Source organism: Cupressus sempervirens, chromosome 11, assembly GCF_028749045.1.
Source record: "Cupressus sempervirens isolate cs-2001-9-10 chromosome 11, ASM2874904v1, whole genome shotgun sequence".
NCBI lineage: Eukaryota > Viridiplantae > Streptophyta > Pinopsida > Cupressales > Cupressaceae > Cupressus > Cupressus sempervirens.
In genome coordinates, this window is record NC_143128.1 from 475801570 (window position 1) to 475813893 (window position 12324).

General features: G+C 33.5%; 1 protein-coding gene across 2 annotated transcripts in view; it reads right to left on the reverse strand.

The window, feature by feature from the left end:
* Window positions 1-7728: 7728 nt before the first annotated feature.
* LOC149530440 (uncharacterized) overlaps window positions 7729-12324 on the reverse strand; it is a 113135-nt gene continuing 108539 nt past the window's right edge. For both annotated transcript variants that reach the window (XM_089809599.1, XM_089809600.1), the window contains exon 6: window positions 7729-8243. In XM_089809599.1, the coding sequence (XP_089665725.1) occupies window positions 8115-8243 (129 nt within the window). In that variant the 3' untranslated portion in view covers window positions 7729-8114. The remainder of the gene's footprint in view (window positions 8244-12324) is intronic.

Below are 12324 nucleotides of genomic sequence, written 5' to 3' on the forward strand. Positions count from 1 at the left end.
TTAGATATTTCTTTAATCAAACTTGATTCTATTCCTGATCGTGGATTTGATAGTGTAGCTAAATAAATCTTGGGTACAATAAATTTTCCTATTAAGATAGGTCTTGTTATTTAACCACACCTACTCATGCCATGTTTGATGTTCTTAATTATAACCATCTCTTTAGAAGACCATAGTTACATGATATGCATGTTGTTGCTTCAACACTTCTTTGTAAACTGAAGTCTATTTATAACAGCATTATGTATACCCTTGTTAATGATAATAAAAACCAAAATTACTTCTGACTAAATTTGATTTTCCTACTATTCCTACACAATTTAAACAAAACACATATTCTCCTACTAAGCATAACTCTTCTCTCATAAGTTCCCTTTTAGAAGGTGATTGTGGATCCTTCGACTTCACACCATCTTTTGTGGGTGAATAAGAATTTTCCAATTTTAGTACACGAGTCTTTAGATGGCTTAGTGTACCATTTGTTCAACCCAATTCACTTCACAATTAAATTTATAATCTCCAACATAATTTAGGATGTCTACAACAAAACATTGATACTCATGAGAAACCTAGGACAATATTTTGTCTCAAAGTTCCTTTGTCCACATCCCCTCTTTTCACATGACATTTTTCTATACCTAGATTTAATCAGGAAATCAATTTTTCTAACCTTTTTTTTGTGTCAAGTTGATTACTTGACCTAAACACAAAAAAACATAGTCAAAATCTTGTGAATTTCCCTTTGTATCACCAATCGCATGACCACTCTACTAATGAATGTCAAGCTTTGCATTACAAAATTTAGAAACACATTTAGTATGATATCATTCACATAACATATAACAATAAGTTAATTTTCAATTCTAATTTCTTTAAGTAATATTTAAGTTCCTATTATGTTTCTCCACACTGTATGATATTGTTAGCCTATACATTGGGGGCTCATTGTTGTGCAAGGTGGTACAATTTTCAAGCATGATCATACTTAACAAGTAACATAATAATCCATAATTTTATTCTTATCTCTACAGTTGGGGGGGCAAGGGTATTGTTTTCAGTCCCTCTCATCCTCCTCCTCTCATCCTCCTAAGGACACACCTTTCTCTTGGTCAAGTCACATTTATTTATTTAATGATATATAATATTATACGGAATTGTTTGTTCACATTAGGGATTCTCTCTTATATAAGAGATAAGAATCATTGATCATGTAACCTTTTCATTCTTCTCAATTTGGTATCCATGGTAAACAAATCCCTTACCTTGGGGGCTAAAATCTTGCCTTAATCATCCATGTACCTAATAACGAGGGAGGTGTGATTCCCCTTTTGTCTTGCACATATTTTCGACATCCTTCAAAATGATCTCTTTTACACTTCTTGCACAATATCTCTTTGCATTTGTTATTCTTTGACCCTATAGGAGTTGTGACCTCTTTGTCCTGGACTAAGTGTTTCTTATGGAATAACTCTTGTGTTAAAGTTTCTTTATCCTTATTTATATTTTCCTTAAGATGTCAAAATGGTTATCTTTTTCCATATTAAGGGGGACATATATGACCTCTTTATTGCAAATATTTTGTCTACTTTAAGCAGTTTATGTAGAGTGCACTAACATAATAGAACTTTATAGGGCCAAATCACTATCCTTTATATAAATTTGGCATATTTTGTTGGATATCCTTAGGATTGGTTGAACTAACTTGATGATAAACCTCTCTCTCTCTCTCTCTCTCTCTCTCTCTCTCTCTCTCTCGGCTTGTTCCATTGAACTTAGTGATATCTTATCTTCATCGTTCTTTCTCTTTCTTCTACTTTAACATGAGCATGAGGTGGACGTATCCACATTCATTTCATGCTCTCCTAATGCTCATCAAACCTTATAATTAATATCATAAGTCCTATATTGATTCAATTTTTTGAAAACTTGAGGTTCGAGCTTTTTTCTATGTTTGATCTCTATTTTTCCTCCAATAAAATAATTCATCTCATCACCTAGGAATTACATCCCTATTTGTGGCCTTTATAACCTATTATGACATTCACAATCAATCAAAAAATTGGAGTTCAAGATCCTTGCACAAATTGAGCAACCAAGTCTTCAAATCCTTCGAGGCATTATTCCTCTTTTCTATATTGCATTAAGGAAAATAACTATACCGATCATTCAAGGTATTAATTTATGTATACAATTATTTACTTATTTGTTTTGCCTTTGGATTTAAGATACCATTATTGATATATTTTTTAAAAGAACACATTTTATTCACTAACATGATAATAAATTCAATATGTTACTTCCTATAAAGTAAAAAATAATTAGATATGTGTATTGTAAATTTGATCAATAAAATGATTCAATTACTCCCATGGTTTGTACTATACTGTTCTATGCCAACAAATGTTTCTAGATTTCTTGGTGAAATATACTATACTACAACATGGATCCACACATTTCCTATTCAAATCGCAAACAAAATTATAGGGCTTAAATAAGTTTAAATTTTCATGTACATAGAATAATAATTTTTCGCTTTAAGGTTATATAGGTAAAATATTTCAACCCATAGGTGTCAAAATGCTCCACTGAAGACGTGTTTATGTGATTCACACGTTATATCTAAACATGAATAAATAATATTTATATTTATATTAACCAAAAATGAATTATAAGTGTCGTATTTCATGTTACATTTGAAGAATGGAAGTAAACTATTAATAAATACATGATTCACCTACTCAATGCATAATGAAGACATCAAATTACTAGTCAAAGCTTCAAAATCACATGCTATAAATGTTTATTGCTTCATATTTTTTCCTCTTTCATTCAAAATATTTCTTCAATAAAAATATGTTGAAATTCCTCATCTCATAACCAAAAACTTAAAGCTAACAATCATATTTTAAAATAGTATAATGCACTAGTTAACTCATGTATTCCCCATATTATATATTATGTAAATAATGTTATATGATTGGTATTGTAATAAAATGGATTATCAAAGCATTACATTAAACCCTAAATGAAGCAATAAAAATATTATAAAATGAATAAAACCATGTACTTGAAACCAGTGCTATATCTTTCAAAAATGAGCAAATGACAATAAATAAAGCATTCATTTTGGAAATGTACTTGACAATGAATCATTGCATTACTTCTACCATTATACTTTTTTTAAAAAAATCAATACAAATGATAGGCAAGTTGGGATATCCTATGCAATTGGACTAGGGCCCATCTCACTAATATTATTCTTTTGCTTAAATATATGCTCAAACCCATCAACATACTTGTGTAGATAGTCAATTCTCCTAATGCATGAGCTAAATTAGTATTCTCAACACGTCTTGTAACAAATATGTGTACATATATTTTCCAATAAAAGGTAATAATGACAACAGTACATTACAATCATAATACACAAAAAAATCTTGTGATACAATAAGAAAAACTCAATAGGAGAAGAATGAGAATCACAATTAACATGTGCTATAATGTAGAAAGTGAAATAATCAATCAAATTATTGTCATTTACCATTGTCTATATATGTCAACCAAAATAGCACAAAATAAATGGAGTCAAATATGATAATAAGAATAATACAAGGATAAAATTGATTATCATTTAAAATTTTATTTTTATTCTCATTGCCACTAATGGCTCTATTTAAACTATTTCATAACAATAATGCCACACATGTCAAAGATTCATCTACCTCGTCATGAGAAAAATAAGTCCTATTGTCATCACCAAATATAATTTTTTTACACTTTTATGCTATAATTCAAACATTACATGTCATATGTCTCTCAAACTCTCAAAATAGGAACATGAATCCCCATTTTTGGCTTCATCAGATCGCCTCACAAATCTTGGTTAACTCACCTCAACTAAGTAACAATTGTGTTTTTTGGTCTACGAATCAATGCTTGTCACGATTATGTGTATCATAGTTACATTCATTCAATAAGCATTTAACATATGCTCATTGAGTTGTTCACGGTTTTAGGAGACTATATATTTTATTTTCCTTTTAAAATATCAAAATGTTCACTTAAAAGCATTAAAAGATCTCTCTTAAATTGCAATAGAAAATGTGGCAAACAAAACTAGCTATTCAAAAATATGTTGCTTTTGTCTATTTGTCTTCAAGTCTTCTCATTAGAACAAATTTCTATTTCATGTTTCAGATTTTATGCTGATTTTGTGTAATGGTATAAGATTGTTGAACACAATTTCCTTATTTAGCTACCATGCAAATATATTCAATTTTAAAGGAGGCATTGAAAAATTACTAAATAGCTCACTAGATAGTGCAAAATTCATGTTAGTCATAAAAGTAACTCTCAAAATGGAAACTTCTAATCACTATGTTTTCTATGTTCAAGTGACTGCACACTCCAACATGGAACTTGGTTTTGGTCTATTGATCGATACTTGTCAAAGTAGCTTCATAATGCATTTAACACTCTCCATGCTTCTAAACATATTTTGGAGTCTTGTCATCTCCGCTCCTTAGTTGGACTATTAGGGTCATGAGAGTTAGCCTATCATGGGAATCTTCTAGGCTAGTAGTGTTGGATAGAGACTCACATAGGATATTCAGTGGCCGGACATGACATTTCAGGTAGTTTTGGGCCAGTTTGGAGCAATTCCTTGATTTTATGAGATTTCTATAAAATTTAGGAGGATGTGGCAGCTTCCAGATATGTGGCTCATTGGGACCAGTCCATGGTTTCAATTTCAGGACGACTGCATGAGTTCCCTAAGTTTTAGGAGCATCACTAGATTTTAGGGACGAGACTGTTAGTTGACTCATCTTGTTCAGTGTCAATCACAGATAGGTGACATGGTCAATTTTATGATTATCTGGTTGATTTGGGCTTTCAGAGGCATATAGGGAAATATTTTTAATATTTCCTTAGTTGATTATTAAATAAATTATAATAAGGCTATATTTATAGTCATTTTGGAGTAATTAGGGAAAAGTTTAATAGTCTGGGCTTGTATACCTATGTGTGATAGCTCATTGGAAAGGTCTTGAATTATTATAACTTATTTTCTCTACCATGAGGTTATTTGATGCATTGAGTTATGAAAATTTAATAAAATAACATTTTTCCTAAGTCTGGACACCATTTATATGGGAAATGTTATTTTAATTAAAGTGCAAAGTGGGAAATTCCCTTTTAGGGTTTGAACTGCTTTGGAGAGGGGATATAAGGAGATGCAACCCTATTTATTGAGCATCTTTTGAACATTACACTTTTGAAATTTGCCATTGCTCTGGTGGAGCGAATTGGAGGTTTGAGAAGCAAACCCTGGGACTGGAATTGTTGGGATGTAACCCTCAACAAGGATTGGTTGTTGCATTTGTCTAATTAGGCACTTAGATTGTCAGAGCTAGAGATTGATTTCATCATTGCCTGCAGATTTAGTTTGGTAGAGTGGGTTTTAGCTAGGTGGCCAGCTCATTTCAGCTTGCACGAACCTTTGCAGCAGCTCACGTGGGTGTTCTTCGAGGCCTCATTCATCTTGTAGCTGATGCCATTGTTGAGTATTACTAAAAAGAGGTTATAGACAACAAGTTGTATCATCTTGTTTATGGTTGTTAATCTTCCTCAAGTTGGCGTTAATTTAGATTGCGGAAGGCATCAAACTAATGCAAGGATCCATTGTTGAGTTAAAGAAAAATTAGATTGTTTGCCTGTAGGGTATGTACTATTTCAAAATTAAAGTATTAAAGAATTCTTAGCATTTTTCTTATTGTTCTAGCTGGAATTTGTTTACTGTTTTCTATGCAATTATTTGTATTTCCAAAAGACCACAAAAAAAGGTGACTATTAGAGAAAAACAACCAAAAAAAAAAAAAATTGGCACTTATTTGAACAAGGGTTTAAACACTAGTCAAAGATATGTTCTTCAAACAAGATAGTTATTTGCCTTGAGACCGGTTTGAGATCTTTCATTTGCACTCCTACTTTACAACAATATGAACTCAAATGTTTAAAGTCTCTGCCTCGGTTCTTCAATATTTATGTATTGTTCTCGCCCTTCTAAGTACTTAAGCAAAGAACACTAAAGCCAAGAACTTGACACTTTGCATCTTGTTTTAAAACATATTCACTTGGTCTTAGGCTGACCTCTTGCAAATTTGAAAGTCAAATTTTATCCATTTCCCAATGTCATAAGGGAGGACCTACAATGGCGTGTTTAGCAATTAATATAAGAATTTTATTGTTGTGCACTTAAGTAAAATGCAGTAAATACTTTTGCATCCTTCACTTGTTGAGTCTTCTTTTCCTTACAAATATTTACCATGCTGCTTCTACTTTTCTTTTCTTTTATCTCCACAATTTCTCAAAGCTATATATCCATGAAGGGAGGCATCAAACTGTGGGGTTGGTGTACCACTCCCCAACAATTCTATGAACTCCCATGAAAAGCAAATTAGGTTTTACAAAGTTAAATATTGCAATTAGTATCTAATTGCATGTGCTATGTATAAAGCAGCCCAACAAAATTGGCAGAGGTGGTGGGGTTGTGCAGGAACCTTTTATCCCAAGTCACTAACTATAAAAATGTCTCCTTGAAAGGGACAAATGGCTTTTTTTATTTGGAACAATGTACCAAAACAAAAGTCGTTTACTAATTATTCATTCACACAATCACATTTATTGAAACACTTAATTGTATATTTTTAAATTTTGTTGACACAAACTAGAATTTTAGGTGAACTCTAAACATCAATCATAAGAACTCAAAAGGTTTCGTGTCTTGATTTCGTATGAACCTAGGCTCTACAAACAATGGTTTCTAAAATTTGGCAAAGTAATAGAGGGAGACTTGACCTTGTGACCTCATGTTTTACCACAAATTCTCCCAAATCAAGCTAGACCAATCCTTAAGTAATTATATATAAATTATCTTTTAATTTTGTATTTTTTGACAGCTCAAATATTCGGCTAAATAATATTTTAGTTATATTCTGCATGATCATCAAAATCAAATAATATTACGATATGTTAAATGGGAAACATATGTGACAAATGTCTATTTCAAACTTGGCATCTCCCAAGATGACAAACCTCCCCAAAAAATGAGGAGTGAACTATTAGATACACATTGAAAGTACCAATGCACTCGTCTTAGCCCCATCAACATTGCAATTATCAGACTACCATTTCGAGAAAGCTGGTAGTCTCCAAGAATGTCAAAATTCCCAAATGTGTTCGAATTAACAAGAAAAAGGGATATTACATGCATGATGTTTAAACCTCCTCTCCACCTTCACATTTTGCACTCATGTCTACCTTGGAAACCCCCCTTGTTCAAAATTAAAAAATTAATTAAAAAAATTAAAAGGTTCAGCCCAAATTAGACATATCTCAGGATTGGAAGATAATTACCCTCAGTGATTTTGAAACAGATATTTTCATCATTTTCTAGGAATGAATAAATGCATGTAGGTCCGTTTCCTGGACTTCGATCTGTAAAATGGCCAATTTTGTAGCAGAACACGATGATTTGTTTAAATGTCATTTTTGGCAAGCAATGGTACTTATTATTTGCCTTTACTACAGAGCTTCACCTGAGAGATTCAGACTTAGAGCTTTTATGCATCGGGCAGTGCCAAGCCTATTCTTTATTTTGTCATTTCTGCTAAAAATATGATTGCAGGAATTCAAGAAAATGCATATATGACATTTGGAGTTGAATGGTTAAACTTTGAAAAGGGGAACATACTTGTACTATAAATAAAGATTTTTTTAAAACAAAATCAAGTCACTGCCAGTCAAGTCTCTAATTTTAAATTTAGTGTATGAGACCCTTTCTAGAGGCATATGAGAGGAAATTTTTCCACTTACCAGTATACAAATATTAACACAGTACAATAAGGAAAAGTTTTATTTTCCATTTATATGATTAAGAATGGAAAATTATAGCATCAGCCCTTCACATGCTCCATTTCTCTGCATCCATGTAGGTAATTAAAAACACTCAAAATATCTAAATTAATATTTACATTAAATGTGGTGATGTTTTTTCAAATTTTCATTTTTGAAGTGTAGGAATTTCAATTCCTGGTATGATATCAGGTTTCAAGTCAACCATCAGTCGGTAATCTTCCAAGCAAAGAATTTGACCGTTCAGACAATTTGATTACTCTGCCATTCAAATTCACTAGAGACTTCGACCGCTCAGCCAATTTGATTACTGTGCTATTTGAATTCACCTGCAAAAGACAACGGTAGAAATTTCAAGACCTTTTATGAATATTAATGTATCTGGCATTGATAGTCCATTATATACAATATTTATGAGTTTAATCACAGTAGCAGTAATTCTTTACTAGTGATTTTATTTTAAATATTTGAGGAATTTCAATTCCTATTGGTGACACTCGAAAAACCATCATTTGAAACTCTTTCAGGCAAGGACCTCAGACAATTTCATGGATTTGCCATTACAATTCACCCGAAAAAACCAATAGTACAATTTCAAGGCTATAGCATTTCAATTCAACTGCAAAAGACAATAATACAAATTTCATGACCTTTTCTCCAAGTTCCTGATCCCAGTTCTGATACAGGTTTAGGTTTGAGTTCAGGTTCATGGATTTGACAAAAAAACAAATTGCCTGGGATCCAGTTCTGCATATATATTTGGATGGATATTTGGCAGCATTTGAGCTTTTTGCTCCACCTGAAGGACTAGATTGGTGTGGCAAAGAGATTTCGTCAAACAATTGTCTGCCGGAAGTAGGCCTTCAATTGGTTGGCAACCCATTCCCATATCTTGACCTTGGATGAATTGGTGAGAAAAGATTTTCAAGTTCCATTTTTTATGTATTCTTTAAAAAAACATAAGGACAACAGAGAACAACCTACTCCTCTTAGTATGCAAAACATATTTGGTGTTGGTTTCCCCTAGGTTTGTAATGTCCCCAATTTTAGGGTTCTCTTGCAATGCAATTGATTTTGACTTTCTTGATGGGTGCTTGTTTTCAGGTGAGCTCAAATGATGTGGAGGACCCATAAGCATCTTTCAAATGTTATTTCCGGCTTTTGGTTTGGTCTCCAAGAATCTTGGATATGTCGTCTAATTATAGTAGCTGCTTCCATGGTGCTAATCTTTCTAGTTTTTCTCGGTTTGTTCTCTAAGGTCATTGGAGAACACTACTATTTATAGTAAGTGCTTCCATTGGGTTTTCTTGGGCTTGTTCTCTTTGTTTCTCAACGAAGACTGCTATTTATAGTATGAACTCGTGTTTGCATTAGTTGTCACCTTACATAATCAATTTGTTCTAGCAATGTTACTATTTTGGCATAATTAATGATTGCATTAGTGATCTTGATGAACCCTGATAACTGTAGGCTAATGAGTGGGTTACAGAATCATGGAGGTGTTAATGGAGTTAGTTCTTGTTTACACATGTATAAGGAGTGTAACACCCTTTTCTAGGGCATTCAAGACACTTTCTCTTGCACAATTTTTAGCAAGTTGATGATGAGCACCATTAGAGTTAGTTGACATTTTTACAATGTTACACAAGAACACGTCCCTGGAATAATTTCAGCTGTCCCCATCCCGGAAACATCTCAGAGACTTGGGGACTTTGACTTTGATTTCTAGAACAAATTAGACTTTAACTCTCAACGTAACACAAATTTGGCATATGAATTCTGCTGATTCTTATATTTTAAGGTTCTATTATGTACAAGTATATACTTTTTTCATGATTTCATATAAATATTTTAATTTTTCCTTTTGTTATATAGCCATCCCCATTTGCCGCCTCCCCCACGTCCCCAAAATCAGCAAAAAAATTTGTCGTCCCGGAAACTTGGGGGAACATAGCACTTTTAGTATCAATGGAGTTGGTCTGGATGCTCATCTTGGGATTTGATATATCATCTTCTTCATCAGTTCTTAGAGCTGCAGTGCTAGAGATTATTCTGAAAGCTGATTGAGAAGTTGTTGAGAGATCTTTGCAAATATATTAATTTATTTCGTGGTGGTCATACATGCTAGGAGTGTTTTGTTTGGGCAGCAAGGGTTAGAAAACCACATTTGCTGGAATTTTTTGTTGCATATCCATTATTTTCTATTATCAGCAACTAAGTATGTGAGTTTGATGTATGTAATTGGTTTGCACCATTTGGGTATCTCCAGTTTGAATTGTATTGTAATTTTCACACTAATTACATGTCACCAGTGTTAATTTAAGCGGTGATGGTGACAAATCGCCACAACTCTATATGGTTGCAATCTCATGTTGTTTCATATTACTGTATTTATTGAGTTGGCACAAACATCCCCAACACATCCAACAAGTTGTCCATGAGAGCATTTGCATATTGGATTTAATGTGCATGTGTGTAGTCTAAAGCTAACAATTAGCACTAGTTGTATCTTGTTACATTTATTTCAAAGGCCAAAAAAGAGGTAGTAATTCCTTGGGTTCCGGCCTACTCCTTCCCAAGCACATAGGTTCTCTATGTGTTCTGCTCCTATAGAGAATCCAGGCACTTGGGAAGGACCCTGACGAAACCCAAGGAGAACTGGCCCAAAACCAGTAACATGATTGCACTTGTACCAGAATTCAGCAACTTACCCTTTTCTTAATTAGATGGTATCTACCATGATAGTCATAGAATATTTATTAATTTATTTCTTGGTGGTCATACATGCTACAAGCATTTCATTTGGGCAGCAAGGGTTAGGAAACCTCATTTGCTGGAAATTTTTCTTGCATGTCCATTATTTTCTATTATCAGCAACTAGGCATGTGAGTTCCGTGTATGTAATTGGTTTTCACCTAAGTTACCGATGCATCTAGCCTGGAGGGGGATGCAGAGGCAAACTGGTGCACGGATGCGGGAGGATGCGTGGTGGGTGCTGTCAAGAAGCACCATCTTCTCCTGCGGATGTGTGCAGCGTGCTCTGGAAAGCATCCATAGAGCATCTGGGTGCATCCCATAGGCATCCGGTTGTTTTCAGCAAACAGTCACTTAAATGACTTAGAAGAATATGTGTTTTAAATGTTTTTTTAATTTATTTTTTCCTCCTATTTGCCTCACAACCCTAAAACGGCCCTAAAAGAGGCCATTCATTGCCCATTCTTACTAGTTTGTTTGCAGCTGAGCTCTCTTCTCATTTGATCTCCATTATGGCATTCTGAAAGCAAGGTCATTAGTTTTGAAGAGGATCATTCGTAGGGTGTCTATTGAGCTTCCACAAAGGACGATTAAGCATCTAAGGTAAGTATTCGATCCATTTCATGAATTTTTTAGTGATTTTTTTTAGATCTTCATGAATTTTTCAAATTTTAGAAGAAATTTTTCAAATTTTAGAAGAAATTTTTCAAATTTTTTTTTTTAAAGAAATGAAGGAATAAGTGTAGCCATCTTTTTTAAGTATTTTTGTATTTGTATATTTACACTTGTATGTTTCAAATTTTCATGTTCATATTTTTAACTTTTTTTAAACATTTCTAAGTTAATTTTTTCTATTTTCTTATTAGATTCATAGTTTCTATTGCGCAAGAATGGCCACTATTGATAGTCAAAGTTCAACAGCAGGGCAAGAACAAAGTGATAACTTCAATATTGATGTGGCATCTCCATTATGGACACACCACAAGATCATCACAGGTTTCCAAAGGTGGGCCATACATTTGGAGATGCAATATATGTCAAAGTAAACCATTCAACAACTCATATTCTCGGGTCAAAGCTCATTTTATGGGCTCTACTAGTAAAGGAATAGCATTGTGCAAGGGAAGTAAAGATGGAAAAAGGTTGAGTGATGCACAATTAGCCGGATTCATAAAAGAACAAGAGGTTGTTGATCGTTCAGTCAACAAATCAAAAACAAGTTTCTACAAACCTTCACCTACAAAGAGCAAACTGAATGTGCCCATCGATCATGTTGCATCCTCCAAACATCCATTCTTGGAAGTGGGAGAGGAGGAGGATGAAGTAGAAGTTATTACCCACAAAAGAGGTCTGTTGGATCAAGCATTCAAAATAGAGGCAAGAGAGATTGTTGATGAAGCAATTGCACGTTGCCTTTATGCCAATGGTCTTCCTTTCAATTTGGTAAGATTGCCATATTGGAAGAAAATGGTTGTAGCCATCCTTAAAGCACCAGCTGATTACATTAGCCCCGAGCATGAAAAGGTGCGTACTACTCTTTTGGAAAAAGAAAAGATTTCTATGGGCAAAGCTCTTCAACCAATTAGGACATCTTGAAAAACTTCCAGCATAACTATTGTTTTTGATGGATGGAAAGACACAAGAAATCGACTATTG